The following is a 20,535-nucleotide window of genomic DNA, read 5'->3' on the forward strand; positions in this document are numbered from 1 at the left end:
GTCTTTCCCCTTCTTGACCCTTTTACTCAGTTTCCCCCTTTCTTGTCTTCCTCTGTATAAATTTTTACATCTTAAATACTTGGCATTCTGACCAAGCTATACCTAATTAAGACATAGATATCATTAACACGGAGCTGGATTTGTTGAGATGAAATCTTGCTCTGAAGCTTATCAACAACATTAGAATGGCAATGTGGGTACCAACAGGAACCAACCAGCAACGGCAGACAGCACAGGGCTCCACAGAGTTCCAGGAAAACACCACACTGCTTGTGATCACCTGGACTGATCTGGTCAGAGCCCAGTCCTTGGATTCAGACAGCTCTGGTTCAAGTCCTGGCTCTGCCTCTTCTGAGCAGTTTTCTCATCTGCAAAATGGGAAAGTACCACAGACCTCCAAGGATCGTTGGGAGGATTAAAGGAAAACATGTTTATTTTTCACAGTGCCTGGCACAGGGTATGTGCTATGTGATAGTAGTAGTTATTCAGGTGATGATTAACAACTACATCCACCTCCTTTCTGGCTTCCTTCTTTTCCTGGTTCCTCCCTCCTCGCCCAAGTATCAGAATAAGCACTCCATTGGACTAGGTTTGCTGGATTCTTCAGATCTTGGGAGAGTAACCAGAATGGAGGACCGCAGGGAAGCCAGGACATATCTTAACCACAAAGTTTAATGGTTGTGAAAAAATTTTCATCTTTTAAAGGCTCCGGAAAACAAAAACAAGGCAATAAAAAGAAATGTGTTAGTTGTACATTTTTTTTCTTCCTAATGCAAAGGGAAGTAAGAGATTAGGGAAAAAAATACTTTTTTTTTTCTGTTAAAAGATAGCTTCCTTTTTATAATCTCTCAAGTGGAAGAGAACACTGCTGTCCCCTTATATTTCTCTCTCATCCTTCCTTCCTTTAAGCATGTAGCCAATCCACTTGGATTTCTTTCATTCATGGGAATTTTCAACTCCAGAGAGATATTTGGAATCTGGATTTACCTCTTTTGCTTCTCCAAAGTGAGGAAAGGAAGTTTTCTCCTTTGCCCTTCCATTTCTCTGTCATTCCTGTTTATTAAGCAAAAGTTCCAAATAAGATTTACTGTCACCTTGCCTTTCTCATACACAGGCAGCTTGTTAGATAAACACCCTTCATGAACACAGCCCTGCAGAGTTCTATTCCTGCTCTGTGCTCAGTGATTCTTTCGCATTGCCTTGGCAACCAATTAAAATACTTTTATGTGTGCGGCGATATCATTCTTAATTCTGCAAAACCCAGGGCGGCCTGCTCACAGGCGCCTTCGGCCTGCCAGCCGGTCGGAGTTCTCCTTGCAGTCTGGCTCCATTCTGGTTTGACTTCTTTTTTCACCTCCCAATTACTTCTGAATCCCCTGCAAGCACCAGCATCCCACTCCTAACACACCGGGCCTTAAGTCAAAAAACACCCTTATCCGCAAGACAGGATCCTGGGGACGAAATGGCCCGCACACCTCTTTTCCTCTGGCCTCAGGGGAAGACATGAGGACTCTTCAGCCTTGAGGTTGGTGAACTAGATGCAGTTTCTTGCAATACGGCAAACATTAGACACTCGATAATTAAATACTTGGTGCTAGTTGCATTTCAGGCACTGTACTAAGTAGAGAGGACAGGACTGCTCCTTATTCATGGAGCGTATATTCCAGGAGGAAGAGACAGGAACAGACGGTACTGTGTGGCCTGACAACGTACTGCAGAGACTGGAAGGTAGCACCAGGCTCCTGGGAACCCGAGGAGAAATCTAAGGCTGATCTGAGATATGATGATGACTGACTTCCAGAGGAATGGAGGCCACCCCAAGACTTGGGAATGGGTTGCTGTCAGCTACCTGGAGCAGTTTCCTGATCAGGGAGATGATCTATTTTTACCTTCTCTAACACTGGCAGTTTGGCTAATGCCCTCAGCTCAGGTGGCCTGTTTCAAGTACCCTGGCATTATTTGCTTTATTTCCCCTGTCTGCAGATTGAAGTTTTCCTATTAGCCTTTCAGGTAAGGGTATCAACAAATGATCCAAGTTCTCCCACCTCTGTCTTTTGACCTTGCATGCTGTGCATATGAATGGCACCCCAAAGGCACATTTTCCAGAGCCTGGCCTCATCTCTCAATGTGCATGTCTCTCAGTGTATTTGTAGGTTTGCAGTCCTCAGCATCATGGGTTTCTATTAATGCCTAGATGATTAGGAAGCAGACCATGTGTATTTTTTTTTTAAATGCAACCTCAATAACCTCACTGACTGCTCTCACAAATACAGGACAGCTAAAATTTGATCTGTAATCGTATTCTCCTATTTTATCAATATTGACACTGATTGAGAATACACCTCTGACCTGTAGAGATACCAGTGGCACTCATCACAGTGCTGTGCACCTAGAGTTAAATGAGTCTATAGATAGAAGTAGTTAGCCCAGTAAATGACACACAATAAGTCCTTCTGAATATCTGCTCTATTGATAGAGTGGACCAGTCCTTCCGCTGTACTGTCTTAACACACTGTAAATATTTTTAAAATTTATTAACTGCATCATGATGATTAGTTTACATGGCTATCTTTCTCAAAAAGCAATGAGATTTTTGAGAACAAGGATCGTGTTTCACTTACTTTTATTTTCTACTGGAGCATGAGCAAAAGGTTTTATTCATCAAAGGCATCCTGTACATATCTTTTAAATGAATGAGACTTGGGAAAATACTAAAAATCATGCCTACATTTATCATCACTGAGCTTATGTAGCAGGCCTTGTGCAAGATAATTCCTATGAGAATTAATTTATGCTTCAAATAATGCCATGATTATCATTATATCCATGCCTACAGCACAGAGACATAGCAGCCAAATGTGGTAAGTGTGATAGTACTTTAAAAGACAAACCTACCTGGATGAGTATAAGCTGATAGTTAACCTTACTAGGAGCTAATTTGGTGCCAGGCCTTGTGCTAAACACTTTAGAGATATCATTTCATTAAATCCTCCCAATAATCCTGTGTGAGCCTTACTATTTCCTCTGTGTGTGTGTGTGTGTGTGTGTGTGTGTGTGTGAGAGAGAGAGATAGAGAGAGAGAGAGAGGGGGGGGGCACTGAGGACTGAACCCAGGGCCTTGCACATGCTAGGCAGGCACCTACACTGAGTTATATCCCCAGTCCTTTATTTTGAGACAGAGTCTAGCTAACTTTCCCAGACTGACCTTGAACTTGCATTCCTCCTGCCTCAGATTCCTGAGTAGCTGGGATTATGGCATGTGCCACCATATTTGACACTATTTCCATTTTATATCAATGACACTCAGCATCACTAGGTAAGTTACCCAGAAGTATACAGCCAATACACATACATACTGAGCCTTTCTTCTGAATCATAATGTTATCTTGCTTACTTATCTCATTGGAAGTCTAATCAAAAGAAGCAGAAAATTGGAATACATATTTTAAAGTGATACTAAAGCACCTAATCCACTTATTCAGAAAGAGTATATATACCAGGTGCTGAGGAGAATGGAGAGGTATTGGTTGAGAATTTGAATTTGGAAAGATGAAAAAGTTCTGCAGGTGGATAGGATGATGGTTGCACAACCAGGTGAATATATTTAATGACACTAAACTATAACTTAGAAAAGGATAAAATGGTAGATTTTATACTGGGTAATTTTACCACAATAAAAATTTAATTGCTGAATAAATGATAAAGTCTTGGCAGCATGAGAACAGATATTGTGTACCTACCTAAAATGCTGCCTTCCCCTCGAAGGAGGAGCCAGATCAGTTCAGCTCATAACTCAGTGACAAATTCTTTTAGATTTTTAGGTTTCCCTGTGACTAGCTGTCAATTAACTCATGACAAGATGTTCCTCTTAAGATCAAGGCAGCACATGGAATTTGTGGTGTATGATGCAGGAGTTCAGCCATATACAGAATGGTATTTCCTATATTCTGTTAGCAATTCATGAACTCAGTGATTTTTGAACCTGACCCACTGTGTTTTCCAGAGAGTGACGTTTGTCACCCAAAAAGGTAGTTAATGAGGTGATTCACATCAAAAGTATTTCAGTTTCCACACACTCTCTGCCTAATGTACTGTACTGCTCATTGCCCACATAGCTCTGTAATGGCTTGATTGATGAAGGTCTCATTTCTGCACCCGCGAGGAGCTATTCCATGATTCCATAAAGTCTATCACAGTCTTGGATGTATTTATTTATTTACTCTTCCATTTAGGGCCTGTTTTGGGATTCCTAATATGGGCTAGGTGCTCTGAGCACAGTTTTGAAAGATAAAAGATAAATTGGTGCCTGGAAAAAGACGGAAGAAACCACAGAGATCTAAAATGAACTCGGCTACTTTTGAATCCTGAAGTCTTACAATATCTTACAATCACTGAGACCAGGAACATCCCTGATATGAACTTTCTAGACCATTCCTGCCACACAGCAGGCATTGAGGGACAATTTGTTGAGAACTCTCCCTTCTGAGCAGTGTTCTGGAGCACTGTGACACTGGGGGCTAATGTAGACCCCCAAATGCAGGAAGCTGCTGGTGGGGAAGGGCCTGCCTTGACTTTCCTTGCCTGTGTCTGCCTCTTCCTTTGGATGCTCTGGCATATACCCTAGGTTATGGGGCAACCTGACCACTTCAACAGAAGAGAATGGCTCTGCCTGCCAATAACATGGAGGCTTCTCTTCTGTTACCTGGGAAGCTCAGTCACACACTTGGAGCAGAGATACCTCATTTGGCTGCACTTAATCCACCAAGTTGCTGTAGATACAGCTGATAGGCTACAAGATGTCATATAACCAGTTTGGCCTGATGGCGGTTGGAGAAACTTTGTAACAGAGAGTGACTGGCATGTATCTTCCTCATGTTATCTAGTCACCCTGATAAGAAGGCAGATATCCAGTCACCCTGTCTCTTCTCCATCTGTTTCTTTCTCAATCGTCTTCCATTCTAATTCAGCATACCCTGCTCTGCCCTGTCTCACCTAGCACCCACATGTCCAGAATAGACCCTGCCCTTCAATCCCTTCACCACATCCTTCCCAACCCTTACAACATATATTTTTTAAAAAAATTTTTACTGACCAAGCTTCATTTCCCTCAAACTGAGCCACCTCACTACCTAACACTCTCACATATCATAATTTCTGGAATCTAAGACTTCTTTATCTTAATTGAATTTGTTAAGTTATAATTTTATATACAAAAATGCACCCATTTTAAGTGTATGGTTTGATGAATTATGACAAATCTACTTGCTACCACAAAAACCATGTCCATTATCCACCTGTCACTGTAGTTTCTAGTTTTGCCTTTTCTAGAATGTTATATGCAGGGAATGAGGCAATATGTGTAGCCTTTTTATAAGTAAGACATAATTGTTTTTTCACATCTCAATACTTCTAAGATTGGATGTATCTTACAGTGGGTATCTAACTTGTAGTGTTTCCTTTCCCCTTAAGAACTATACTAAACAGATGATACAACTTATAATAGATAATATCTTACAATCACTATCAGTACTTCTGGTACTGACTGACTAGCTGGTTTATCAACCAGTCTGGGTTGGACAGTCAGCCCCAGGGAAGGTGATATCTTACCTTTGCTGTGTAGATTCTTGTAGAAGCTATAGCTAGAAACTGGTAGGAACTAAATAAACATGGCAGAAGATGGTGATAGTGAGTTTAAGAGTTGTCTAAAAATATCTTTTGCATTATCACTGAGCATATGAAGTCTGAGACAGCATTTCCCAAATTTTGTTCCATGGACAATTACTAAAGTACTGACAAAAGGGAGGAGAGAGGGATGCCAACATCATTGAAGTTTAAGAAATTTTTTTCTTCATCTCCCACTTAGAGATTTCCAATGCATTGGAGAGAGAGAGCATGCTGAACGTTAAAAAAAAAAAAAAAAAAAAAAAAAAAAAAGTCCTGTAGCAATAGTCCTGAAACATTTTGAAAAACAAATATTTAGCTTTCTTTTAATTTCTGGTTTATTTGACTCTGGAACTTTGTGAAACATCCACTCAGGATTTATAGAATGCACATTATGAAAGGCTGGTCTGAGGTATAAGCATTAATAAAAAGAATGGGAAAGAAAGAGATAAGTAATTGAATAGAGTTGTACTTGAGCTGTGTAACCAAAGTCAAGGTGAGGGCACCTGGAATGGGTCCCATGAGGATGCTCTTCAGGAGTCATGGGCTGAGCACTCACTTTCCCTCTCTCCAAAATCTCTTTCTAGTATGAAGGGACATGTGGGCAGGCAACCTTTCCTAAGAGGAAAGGAAAACAACACAGAACCATGCACTGGCTAATCTCTTAGGTGACATGCCTCCAGTGCACGTGGCGGATAATTGAGGTTGAGTAAGGAAAACTTTGTGCCCCACCCAACTGCCTCAGTACCTAGGCCGTTCCACAGGGAGTGAGCTGTCGTGTTTGGCCAGACACCTTTAACCAATGAGAAAACTGAAGCAGGTAATAGAATATTTGGCTTACTAAAACAGGGAGGAGCCCTCCTGCAAGAATTACCCTAATCATCTAAATGATGGCAACTTCCTTCCCAGAAACTGCAATGGCCCAATGAACATGGAGATGAAAAGAAATCAGAGGAGGCCAGGTGAAAATCAGGCAGGGACTAGAAGAAATGTACAAGTTTTTTTTTCCCTTTTCTTAATATTATTTTTCAAGTTATCATAGAAAAAATTTTTTGATGTATCTTACTATGACTCTTAATACATATACAGATTCATTTACCTAGACCATAGTTAGGATGCAGAACAGTTTCATCACCCATAGAATTCCCCCATGCTGCTGTTGGGAACAGATCCTCCGCCAACACATAACCCTGGACAACTACTGTTGTATTTAATTTTTTTAATGGGGACCCCTGAATACATGTGTGTGAATGTGTGCGTGCGCGTGCGCACAGGCAGCAAAATACCAATGGCAGCAGACTTTCTCCTCTCATTACTATTTTTTTTTGGGGGGGGGGTGTACCGGGCATTGAACTCAGGGGCATTCAACCACTGAGGCACATCTCCAGCCCTTTTTTTAGTATTTTATTTAGAGATAGAGTCTCACTGAGTTGCTTAGCGCCTCACCGTTGCTGAGGCTGGCTTTGAACTTGCAATCCTCCTTCCCCAGCCTCCAGAGCCACTGGGATTACAGGCATGTGCCGTTGGGCTGACGACTCATTAATCTTGTGTTATTTTCTGTTGATAACATTTATTAGTGCCTATTATGTACTGGGCACTTGCACTAAGTTCTTTATGTACATTATCTCCTTTTAACTTCAAAATAGCCTTTATATATATATGTATATATATCTAATTATTATCTTCATTTTACAAATATGGAAACTGAGGATCAGAGTTAAGTGACTTGCTTAAGGCTAACAGATGATTGAACCCCATCGCAAATTCATCTTCATTTGACCATAATTTCCTACTTAACATTTACAGTTAGCAATAAAAGGGAGGGGATTGTAATAGGAAAGTGGTGCATTGAGAGACTGGCAGTTCCAATTGGGGCCATATGGTTTTTAAAAACGTTTGTATATGTGTGTGAAGCTGGAGATTCATCTGGGTCTTCTGACTTTTCACCTCAGCCTCTACCTATCTGTCTTCTTCCACCTGCCACATATGGTCTTTGCTGTCCCAGGTGGTACCTGCCTGCTGTTTTCAGGGGCTGGGATGATTTTAATCCCCTTGCAAATTTAGCGAAAAACTACTCTGCATTACAGCTTTATCTCTGAACTCATTTGCCACCCAGAAACAGGGTTTGCCCACCTTCTGGTGTCTACCCAGACTCAATTTGCTAAAGTGCTTTCTGACCTCATTTTCTCTCCCCAGTTGCTTGCAACACCAGCTGAAAAAGTTTCTAGGACAAAGCCACCTGGTCTGTGTGCTGGCGGTGGCAGGTGTGTTCTCGCTGATATGGGGTGAGTAAGACAGGAATGTGTGTGATTGGCATGATTCTTAACAATTAGGGAAAATGTCCAGCCCTGCAAGACCCAGGGTGGTAACATTTGTGTTGGGAAATAAAGTGAGAGGCAGAGGAAAAGAAAAGACAGAAAGTTAATGAAGAATTGGTGATGTGAGGAAAGGCTTTAGTCTTGCCCTCTGTATGGTTTTCCCCTGAACTGGTTATTTGAGGAAGTGAGTGAGTTAGGGAGTTTTCTCCTAGAATCCACTCATAGCACCTGAAGGGTTCTGGAAGTAATGCTGCAAAGTCAGGGCATTCTGGGCAGAATCGCTTATCTGAAATATGGCCACAGATCATGCGGGGGTAAATGAAACAAGCCAGAAATCAGAGTGCCAAGGATCATCTTGGGTGGTGCTTGATTAATAAAAGGTGAAAGAAAGACTGTAACGCAGAGTAGAGAGTGTTGAGTAACTTCCATCTCAATCACAGCTAACATTTATTGAACACTTAATATGAGCAAATGGATGCACTAAGAGCTAATGGACGTGAATCATCTCATTTCTTTTTCAAACAACCCTCTGAGGTAGGTACTACTATTATCTTCAATTTACAGACAGAGAATTGGAGGCCCAGAAGCATAAGTGACACACCTAAAGCATACAACTATGGAGGGGAAGAATCAGAATTTGAATTTTGACATTTCTCAAACCTAAGCCTGTGAATTCTTAACTTCGATGCTTTACTGCCTGTCCTAATTCGGAAGTGTTATTAAAGTATAACAGAGTGAGGAGGAAAAGCGATCAGCTATTCAGGATCTCATAATCCTTTCGAAGGTTTGCAAAGTTCTTCTGGCTCGACTGTCTTATGGAGAGGAATAAGAACTGGTGGGATTAGCCCTATGAGGGTCCTCCACTGCCTGTTGATCTTACTTGTTGGTTTGAAATAATTGCATGCTGTAAAAACCTGCAGCCATTTCTCAAGTTTTCTTTTTACACAATCAGCTTGGAAGGGATTTAGACATGTAGGCACAATGGGCCAATTTTTTCTCTCTCTTTGGCTGGCACCATGAGGTGTGACTCTATTGGTTCCACCCTAGCATTCTGGCTGGCACAGGATGCATCAGAACTCTTTGAGCCAACAAAAAGATCCTGATGAGCTTGTTTTTCAGATGAGCCTAGGTGAGCAGAACAGACTTTGGGTTTAAAAAGCTCATGCATAAAATGTTAAATGACTTTTTTTCAGAGTGCCAGTTCATTGGTGAGTCTTTTGAAAGAGGTATTTTACCAAATGGTACCCTGTGACAACAGGTTATTTATGCCCTCTTAGGGGCTAACTTTATACTTAGTATTATCCTAGCCTGGACTCATCATAGACTCAAGTTTAATAATAATACCTGTTACACTCTCCTGCAAAGGTTATCACTGCTTCTGTGTTTTGTAGAATGTTTCATGCACGCAGGGCACAATAAACAGTCAATAATAATATTTACTATGATAATGATCATCCAAACGCCTTTCATCTAAGTCTCTCAAAGTGCTTTGCAAACACTAATTAGTTAAGCTTCACAGTGGCTCTCTGTTTTTACAATACATTTTCCCATTTTACAGAATTTTAAATTGAGACCCAGAAATTTAAGTGGCTTGCCCAAAGTCTTACAGCAAGGTTAAATTAATGTTAATGATGATGCTTTGCATCTACTCAGCCAATGTTCTCTAAGGTGATACAGTATGTTGCAAAGATAATTTTCATACTATCCTGGAGGAAGGTGTGCAGCAAGTATTGCTAGCTGTTGACTAGGTTGGGTTAACTGAGGCAAAGGGGGCGAGTAACTCAGGAGAATTTGACTGAGGTTACAAATCCAATCCTGTGACTCGAAGCAGAGGGTGGCATCCAGGAACTTTTCAGTTCTCTTAACGGAAGGATACATGGTTGCTTTCACACTCACAGGAAAGATAGTTATATTTCTGGGAGTCAGACAGGTTGCAGAATGATGCCGCATTTATGTTTAGGAATAGGTTTGTTCATGTCCTTACTGAGAGAGGCGAAAGGGATAAGATGAGCAGTTCAAGAAAGAGCAGCTCAGAGAATGAAGGAAACAAGGGTGGTGGGGAGGCTGCCAGCTCTGCCCTTTCACAGGACATCTTCACTAACTATGTCCTCCCCAAAGCAAGAGCCCTTCAAGGCTTGGTTCTGTTTCAGCCTTATGACAGGCCTTGGTCCAGAGTGGCTTGGAGGGCACTGGCACCTTAGTCTGAGGTTACAAGTCTCTGCAGAAGAGTGCCAAGGACATCCCGTATCTTGATGGCTTTCTCTTATGTATAATCAGCTCTCGTCTTAATCCCCTGTGCCTTCCAGAAGGGCCCTGTGAATCCTGAGAGCTGTGCACCTACTCATTGCTACCATTTCTTAGCAACACAGCCACACACAAAAAGATGAAAACCTGAAGAAAGTATGTGAAGTTGATAAGGGACTTGCTTCCTCCCAGTCTGGCAACTTGTCCTTAGTGAGTATTGACACTCCTGAAAGGCAAGTCAGACTTTTGCAAGGAGGGGGAGGGACAGGTTGCTGGACCTTAGGAATTCAAGGGGAGATTTGCAGACCCAGAGATAGAGCCCTTTTCTCTATAAACAAGGCATGTTTGAGAAAAGTTTGCTCCCCTCCCCCACTTTGCCTTTGCAGGCCTCTGGATTCTGATTGATGACTAGACCAGGGCTAATGGAGACTTAAAGAGGAGTGCCAAGCCCTTTTCTGGAATGTATTCACATACACACACACACACACACACACACAACAGCAATAAAGTCTGTTGTGAAGAAATCACAACAAAGTCCAGCTTCTCCCCGCTCTCATTTTTGAATGTTCACATACACCCCTACCACATGGGTGGCTTAAAGGTACAGTGAACTGGAGAAGGGCTAAGCTTTTGGAGGGAAAATTTCAGAAAATTGTTCCAAATGTATAAGCTCTTCTCCTATGTGAGGAAGTCCTGTGCACACCCCCGCAACACAATACTATTTGTCAGAGCAGTTTTGGGACCCTCCTCCCAGTATTAAAGCTTGTTTTAGGCAAGACTTCAAGGAATGCAGCTTTGATTTTCTAAGCATGCCAACAATCTAAGCCACAGCCTCTGTGTCCACTTTGGCACACTGACTCCAGGGGTGACAGTGCAAATAATCCTGCTGGACCCACAAGGACCATGTCCTTCTCTTGAGATGTTCCCTTACACAGCATCCCACAACAAGGCTCACTGCCAGGTAAGATAAGGTTCTTGGGGTGTGTTTGCAGAGCTGGACAAAGGAATTTGCATTATCTAGACACAAAAAGCATTATTAGGTAATCTCCTCTGTGGTTTCACAGGGTCGGTTGTTTTTCTTAGGGGACCTGCAGACCCTGACGCGTATTTTTTGCGTGTTTTATTCGTTTTGTAAAGTGAGACACATCTGCAGGACTTCTACACACATCTGTTGAATTTCACAGCCCAATCTTCGCTATCAGTCAGTCTACCCACATAGACGCTTCGCTCTCAAATGATCTGGGGTGTCAAGTATCTTGATAGCTTCAAACAGATTATGAATGAGCAATGTCATAATAGAGCTTTATGACTAGGAATGGGAAGACAGATTTGGGTAAAATTCAAACAATATCTGACATTTGGAAACTTTTTAGAGATCTCAAAAACAACCAGCAGTTGGATTTGTTTTCTCTCTTTTTCTCACCCTCTGGGCATTTCTCATGCACAGGTTTGGACTCAGAGCTGCAGAAGTGAAAGGCCCAAAATATAATCTAAAAGGGGTTCCTTATCTTGATAGCTGTAAACAAGAAGTAAGGAGAATTTAGAAAACTTTGGAAGTTTTAAGGAATTCTCAGATGGATTAGGTAGGTTCTGGATTCCCTCATGTCTCAGCAAAATGATAATTGTTCACGGAAACTTATCTCTAGGGAATTAATGGTGGCATTCCAAATGTAACTAAGAGAAGACTATCCCTGGCTCCATGTATATACACACACAACCTCCAAGTGGACATGATATTAACAATTAAGATCTTTCTTACCCCGTCCATGTGGATTCTGATACTGGGCACAGGCCGGAAAGGGCTGGCCTGCAGACCTCTGGGGCTGGTCCTGCTTTTTCTGCCGTCCTGTGAGGTTAGCACGCCCAGCCTGCGGAAGGAGCCCACTTTCCCGGAGCTCTGCCCTGAACGCACGCCATCCAGAAGACGCACCAGCAGCAGGTTGGCCGGCAGCGCCTCGATGCTGCAAAACACCAGGGTCCTGCATTCTGGACACCTCAGCTCCTTGTGGGCCTTGAAAATCCTCTGTAGACATGGTTTGCAGAAGGTGTGCTGGCAAGGAAGGACTTTGGCTGTGACGTCGAGCTTTTCAAAACACACAGGGCACTCCAGAAGATCAAGTAACGTCAAATCATCCATTTTATTTTAAAACTCCAGCCCGGTCCCTGAGGAGCAGGGTCCACATCGTAGGGGCAGTTGAGCCAAGCTGGCAGAGAAGGGTCTCTTGAGAGCGTCAGAATTCCTGCCTGTTTAAAAAGGAAAGGAGGGAAAAAATGTGACTGCTCTGAGAGGTATATCCCACCTACATTGAGGCAGTGTCTCATAAGGCTCTTTGCAAGTACTCTGTTCCGGAACCCAAGTTTCATATGAGTCATTCTGATTCAGTGCTAGCAGGTATAAAACTCCACTGGTGCCTGCTGCAAGAATCAGAGGGAACATTCAGCACAGCAACTGACTGCTCCTTGTCTCTGTGCGTCGGAGAACAGGGAGAGAAAACTGAGTTGCCCAAGGGGTTAGTCCTGCACCTCTACCATCCAGGGCAGGAAGGGGTCTTTTACCACTGCCTGGTGGAAGCTCTGGAACAGTCAAATCTTAATTCTCAAATCAAAGCCTGGTCAGATTGTAATTTCTGCGACACTACCTATCAATAACTCCGTCTTTCCCTAGATTTAAGTTTGTGTGTTGTCTGCATCACGTGCAGATAAGTTTAAGTAGGTAAGTTTCTATGAAACCCATGCAGATGTAGGATCACGTCCTTCACAATCTATCTTCCTCCGCTATTTCGTTCTGGCAACATACAAGTAAAACTACTACAAACTAATGTGCAAGAATTGTTTTGCGTTAAGCACAGGCTAGGGTACTTGAAAGCGCTCCCCCCGCCCCCCGCCCCCCAGCGCCTGATTGTCTTAGCCTCAGACACAATCTTCCTCCCACAAAGTAAAGTCGTGCAGCCTGTTTAGTTACTTCAACAATTGTTCTCAGTTTCAGCGGAAGCAGATAGGAATTCTGGATTGTGGTCACAACCTGTAAAAACCAAGACGAAGCAGCATGTGCAGGTAGGGTGTGTGTGTGTGTGTGGTCTGAAAACAATCCTGGTTTCAGAAACAGATCCCTTTTGGATATCTGAAACCAAGCCTCCAGTTTAGAAAAGTCTCCTGGGACGAAGACAGCTGTTCCTCCGCGTGCCAAGGCTTGGGCGAGCGCCGCAGCCGGGAGGTTTGGCAGGAGGGTGGCCCCGCGTAAGCAGGGCAGACACGACAAACGGGGATGAGAGATGGCGCCTCGCCTTCCCAGGACTCCTCTCTAAAGATGTTAGCGCGCGCGGCGGGCGGGGAGGCGCGGGGGCCACTAACCTTGTGCCTCTAACCTCGGCGGAGTTCTGCTCAGCCGGTCTTCGGCTCCGCTGCTGCGCGCCCTCCAGCTGGCTTCCCTTCCCCAAGTGCGCGGCTGCCACCGCTTTCAAAACTTTTAACAACTCAGAGTCCTACTCACTTCAAGGGATCGCCTTACCCGGCCCTGTTAACGCTTTCGCCGCCAGGCTGCTGCCTATCAGCTACGCTCTGCTGCTCGTCTTTCTTTTATGTCTCTGAGTCAATTTCTGGGGAAAGATTATCAGAAGCAAAAATAGAAGCCATCCCAGAAAGCCAAGTATTGACAAAGTTTGTATTTTCATTTTCCCTATTGTCTTTCCTATCCAAGAAGTCGAAACCTGCTCAGTTATAAAGATGCCAAGATGATCTTGTTTATTTAAGCCTTTATAAGTTTTTCCTGAGACGTTCAAACATTAATGGCAGCCACGATAAAAAGGATTGCTAGACACAGAGGAAAGACTGCTCCTTAAAGACCATGGCCAGTCCCTGAAGTTAGAAATAAGAGGGACTTCAGTGACCTTTGACTCAATCTCTTTAATTTAAAAAGAAAAAAAAAAGTAAGTGTACAATACACATACTTGAAATCAAAGTACAGAAGTTTCTTTCTTTCTTTCTTTTTTAACCAAGGAAAAGCAATTGTCCCAGTTCTTCTCCGGCCCTCTACCCACTGTAGTCTTTTCATATCCCAGATAAGGTCTTATACTTCCATTTTTGATTTGTCAATAGTGCATCTCATGCAAAGTTACAAAGGATTCCAATTGAGTAAGTAAATAATAATAATGTTACCTAACACAGGGATAGCCTTATCTGTGTCAAGCACTGTTTTAAATACCTTACCTGAATTTACCTGCTTAACCCTTTTAACAACCTAAGGATACACTAAACTCTTTACCTTCACTCTCCAGTTGAGGAAACCAAGACACACAGAGAGAACTCATCCCCAGAGTCACCACAGCTAGCAGAAGGTGGTCTGTGCTCTCAACTGCTGTGATAGAATGATATAACTTCAAGAGGAGAAGAGATGGTTCAAGGAAGCTAAACGTCATTTAGGATGGCAAGAAATCAAAATATAATGACCAAAATTGACCAATCAACTCTTGCAAACGAGGCATCTCTGCCCAGAGAGATCAAGAGATTCTTTGAAGTTGTCTGGTGAGTTAAGGACAGAAATGGGGCTTAGAAACTGATTGTCTTTTTAAAAATATATTTTCTGTTTCAAAATAAGTACCCATTTCTTTATTATTTGGAAAACACTCAGAGAGGTACGAGAAAAACCTTAAGAGGAGACCAAGAGGCCTGAAAACACTATTGTGGTTTTCTTATCTTTCAAAGTTCTTTCATGTCATCTCTAAAAAATCAAACATACATAAAGCTCAAAACAAGGGGGAACTTTGGGAAGGAGTGAATGAAATTATCTGTCTTCTGGCCACTGAGTCCTAATTTTCATGTCAGTTTCAGACATAATTTTTAACTTATTTTTTAAACTCCCCTTTGAACTTCAAAAACATCCCATCCTGCTGGGTTTGGTGGTGCACACCTGTAATCCCAGCTGCTGAGGCAGGAGGATCGCAAGTTTGAGGCAAGCCTAAGCAACTTAGTGAGACCCCATCTTAAAATTAAAACAAAACAAAACAAAAAGGGCTGAGGATATATCTCAGTTATAAAGCTCCTCTGAGTTCAATCCCTAGTACCCAAAAAGGAAAAAAAAAATCCCATCCCATTTCACTTTCCTGTATCCTTCAGTTAATTCAGTTAATTTCCTGTATCCTTCAGTTAATTCCCACTCTTGGTTCTGTGCCCATAAGCACATCTTTTTTTGTTTGAGGCTCTGTCTTCTCCTTACTGTTTCCCACTTAGTAAAGCTGCTGTCCTCTGTGAGCATCCCTGCAGTCCCCTCAACCCCAGAAAGGGCCACTCAATGCTAGAACATCTGCTGCTGGAGTTGCCAACATCCTACCTCCTTCCTTCTCTTATTCTTAAACACACTCTCTCTCCCTGATATTCCACATCTATACTTACATGAACACGCATGCTTCCATAATGATGCACACACACATAATCTTAATAACAGTAACATATATCAAATACTAGCTGCATAGCCCAACTGCTAAGACTTTATTTTTTTTCTTCTTCTCAAATCCATTTTATTTATTTATTTTAATTAGGTATATATGACATTTTGATTCATTGTACATAATTGCAGTACAACTATTCATTTCTCTGATTGTACATGATGTAGCATTGCACCATATGTGCAGTCAAATGTGTACCTAGGATAATAATGTCCAACTCATTCCACCATCTTTCCTGGACCCATACCCCTTCCCCTCTTTTCCCTCCCTTTTGCCCAACCAAAATCCCTCCATTTTCCCCATGCCCGCCCACCTATTATGGATCAGCATCCACTTATCTGAGAGAACATTGTGTCTTTGGTTTTTTGGAATTGGCTTACTTCACTCAGCAAGATATTCTCCAACTCCATCCATTTACCTGCAAGTGCCATAATTTTATTCTCTTTTAATGCTGAGTAATATTCCATTGTGTATATATACCACAGCTTCTTTATCCATTCATCTGTTGAAGGGCATCTAGGTTGCTTCCACAGTTTAGTATTGTGAAAAAAGCTGCAATAAACATTGATGTGGCTGCATTACTATAGTAAGCTGATTTTAAGTCCTTTGAATATAGTGGGATAGCTGGGTCAAATGGTGGTTCCATTCTAAGTTTTCTAAGGAATCTCCATACTGCTTTTCATATTGGTTGTACCAATTTGCAGTCCCACCAGCAATCTAAGAGTGTGCCTTTTCCCCCACATCCTCACCAACACTTATTGTTGTTTGTATTCTTGATAACTGCCATTCTGACTGGTGTGAGATGAAATCTTGGAGTAGTTTTGACTCCAAGATTGCATTTATCTAATTACTAGAGTTGCTGAACATTTTTTTATATATTTGTTGATTGATTGTGTCTGTTCAGCTCCTTAGCCCATTTATTGATTGAGTTGTTTGTGTTTTGTTGTTAAGTTTTTTGAGTTCTTTATATATCCTGGAGATTAGTGCCTTATCTGACATGCATGTGGTGAAATTTTGCTACCAAAATGTAGGCTCTCTGTTTACCTCGTTGATTGTTCTTTTGCTGAGAAGAAGCTTTTTAGTTTGAGTCTATCCCATTTATTAATTCTTGATTTTATTTCTTTCACTTTAGGAGTCTTGTTAAGGAAGTCAGGGCCTAATCTGACATGAAGAAGATTTGGACCCATTTTTTCCTCTCTTAGGTGCAGGGTCTCTGGTCTAATTACTAGGTCCCTGACCCACTTTGAGTTTAATTTTGTGCATGGTGAGAGATAAGGGTTTAGTTTCATTTTACTGCATATGGATTTTCAGTTCTCCCAGCACCATTTGTTGAAGAGGCTTTTTTCTCCAATGTCTGCTTTTAGTGCCTTTGTCTAGTATGAGATAAATGTATTTATGTGGATTTGTCTCTGTGTTTTCTATTCCATACCATTGATCTACATGTTTATTTTGGTGCCAATACCATGCCATTTTTGTACTATAAACTATAGCTTTGTAGTATAGTTTAAGTTCAGGTAGTAAGACTTGAAACAGATTATCTTATTGAATCCTCCCTAGCATCCCATAACTTCCCTAGGGTTTCAAATCTTGTGAGCTCAGGTTGGTCTAATCCCAGGACTGGGTTTCCTTACTGTGATTGCTTCTCATATTATAAAGTCATATATATGCTATAAGTACATCTGTGATTGCTTCTCATATTATAAAGTCATATATATGCCATAAGTACATCTACATAGTTTCACTGTATACATCCATACTTTCATATATAAATCTGTCGTATATACACCAACTGATCCAAGGGCCAATCCAAGACAAGTTGATAAAGTCAAAAAAGGAGAATTGCTGTCCATCCATAGTCTATCCAACTTAATGGCTCCTTCAAGCCCCTGCATGATCAGTAGTCTCAAAAATCTTCAAACTCTTCTATCTCTTAGAAAATCCAATCAAACTAGCTCAGTCCCAGGAAAGCAGGATAAATCCCGTGAGTTACTCTTTCCTAGGATACTTGGCAATTGGAAATTCAGACCGATAAAATTGTGATGGGAGAATTTTGGGCACTAGTGAAGGACAGAAAATTTACACAGGAAGGGAGAAGGGTTCTTTTAGTGCCTCTCAAATCACACCTGTAGGTGGTCCCCAGTACCACCCACATATGAGGATAGTCTTGAGAAAACATTTTCTTTTGAAGTTTAGGAGAAGGAGGAGAGTTTTAAATGGGGATTACACCCCAGCTTAGCTGAATGCTAACTTGGCATCAAACTAGACAAATGTTTAGTCCTTAAAAATAAAAAGGTGAACTCCACATGCCGTGCCAGACCCCAGGACCCCCACTGTACCCATCCTGCCAATACTTCTATTCATATTTGTACAGTTATGCAGTAGTTACAGGCTGCATTCTTTGTTTCTTTCTTTTTGAAATAACTGATGTTTTATTTTGGAGGTACAAACCCAAGGCATTAGGAAAGAGCAAAAGGAAATGAGGCAGGGAAGATGGAAGGTAACACAAGACAATGCATTTCCAAGCTGGACACTGCTTCATGACAAGCCTTGAGGAGGCCCAGCAGGTGTGTACACTGGCTACTTGGGAATCTCCCCATCAGCTGTTCTGTTAGGGAAGAGCAGTGCCTTGGAGCAATTCGTGGAAGAGAGAGAAGAAGGCAGAATTGATCTGCATGTGTCTCTCTTACCTTCCCCTTCCCATTAGTTGAAATTTAACCCCATGAGCATGAAATGCCCCATACTTCAAGATTGCTGGGGCTACATGGATGCTGGACCCCATGCCCTGTGGTGGACATTCCATCTAAGTCTGGTAAGAGAAAACAGAAACTCTGGGCATATGGATGATGAGTACCAAAGAGAATCTGATGCAATATATATGACATGTCCAACACAGGCCAGTACTGTCTTTCTCATTTTCCAGAAGAGGAAATGAGGTGTAGTGACCAAAGATCCTTCCTAAGGTTACCTGGCTCCTGAGTGGAAAGTTCAAGATTGGAATATAGTCTGGCTCTGAAAACTAAAAGACCAAACCTTATATTTTATGTAGCAGGCAAAGGAGAGTCACTAAAAGGTTTCAAGCTGCAGAGTGACATAAGATAGAGAGCTTTGAGATAAAGCTCTCAATCTCTACTGTGGTCTGTCTTCCCATTGGGCTAAATGGCAAAAGTAGGTGTAAAGTAGGTGTCCCCAGAGAGGCCAGGGCATCCAAGTTTTTGAGAAAACTGATGAAGTCCAGAGCTTCATCTGGGCTTTGGCATTGCCTCTTAGACTTTATCTTCATCTAAATCAAAGAGGCAAGTTGATTGGAGGCAGGAAAGACCTGGGTAGAAAGCCAAAATGAGAGGAAGGAGAGATGAACCTAAAGACCACGAGCAAGAGGACCATCTCTTTGTCCTGTGTTGGCCTGTAAGTCTGGGGATCCTGGTAACCGCTGATGAATCCTTTGGTGTTGGCGGTGATGGCCAGATTTCATGAACTGTCAGCCTCATCGACCACATCTGTATGGGGGATATCTGGTGTTCATCAGAAGGGAAAAAAAGACCACACCCAGCCTTCCCTATTGCATCTGTACAGCTTCTCACTTCATTTGCATTGTGTCTGGGTACCTCAGCAGACACCAACAGGGTCCTTAACATCTCTGTGACCCCAGGAAAGTGTGACTGTCTGATGGGCCATGGTTCAGGGAGGTGTGCACTCCATTATTTCTACAAGACAGAGATATATCCAATAAGGATATTGATATTGTTATTGTCTATTGTACTCACAGAGTCTGACAAAGGCTCCAATAAATAAGTTTTTTTTTTTTTTTCTCCCTGTCCTTTCCACTGACTTGCTAACTGTCTGTGATTCCCAGACTACACATACCTCTCCCTAAGAAGTTGCCTGGAACACTTGGATCCCCAGCCTCCAACACAGGTTGTAATGCCCACTGAATGCTAACCCCAGGCTGCAGTCTTTCGTAACACTATGTGATACTTATGAGATTCTGATGCTTCTGTTTACATGTTGATTTATGTAAAAAAATAAAAAAGCAATTCTGATCATATCGTACCCCTATTCAAAATCCTTCAGGAAGCCGGGCATGGTGGCCCACCCCTGTAATCCCAGCAACTTGGGAGGCTGAGGCAGGTGAATTGCAAATTCAAGCCCATCCTCAGCAATTTAGCAAGACCCTGTCTACAGATAAAAAATAAAAAGGGCTGGGATGTGGCCCAGTGGTTAGGCATCCCTGGGTTCAATCCCTGGTACCAGAAATAAGCATACAAACAAACAACAAAACCCCCGAAATCCTCCAGTAGGTTCCCGTTTACCATAGGATAAAAATGTAAAATTTTTTTCTGACCTATTCGCCTCTGTATGTCCTGGAGTATCTGCCTCAACCTGCACTTCATCCTCCCCTCACTCCCACTCCAGATGTGCTGGCTTCTCTTCATTCTCAGGACAGTTAAGTTTTTCTGCCATAGGATATTTGTTCATGCTCTTCTTCCTGCTTCCAACACACGTCCTAGTAACTGTTTTATTTTCAACTCTTCTTAAGTACCCTTTTCTTCCTCCCTTTGCCTTTTTTACCCTTTTCTCTGCAAATCTGGGCTTAAATGTCTCTTCCTCAGGGAAGACCTCCTTGATTTTTCAGGAGTAAGAAGTTTGTCGTCTCACCCTTCTCCTTCTTGACAGTTATCACTAATGTAATTCAACAACTTTATAATCTTTTATTTAATGCCCAACTCTCCAAACGGACTGTAGGAGAGCACGGCACTTATGTGTCTTGTCATTGTTCTGTCTGCATAACAGAACACTAACTAACACTGTGACTGGCATGTGGTGAATCTCGATAAGTATTCCTTGAATGTGCTTATGAATGCATGAATGGT

At 42.1% G+C, this 20,535-nt stretch overlaps 1 protein-coding gene across 1 annotated transcript in view; it reads right to left on the reverse strand.

Moving 5' to 3' along the window:
• Sh3rf2 (SH3 domain containing ring finger 2) overlaps positions 1-12,360 on the reverse strand; it is a 125,088-nt gene extending 112,728 nt beyond the window's left edge. Inside the window, exon 1 of the mRNA XM_027927917.2 lies at positions 11,983-12,360. Coding sequence (XP_027783718.2) covers positions 11,983-12,360 — 378 coding nt within the window. The remainder of the gene's footprint in view (positions 1-11,982) is intronic.
• Between the last annotated feature and the right edge of the window lie 8,175 nt (positions 12,361-20,535).

The sequence above is a fragment of the Marmota flaviventris genome, chromosome 5 (assembly GCF_047511675.1).
Source record: "Marmota flaviventris isolate mMarFla1 chromosome 5, mMarFla1.hap1, whole genome shotgun sequence".
Classification (NCBI taxonomy): domain Eukaryota; kingdom Metazoa; phylum Chordata; class Mammalia; order Rodentia; family Sciuridae; genus Marmota; species Marmota flaviventris.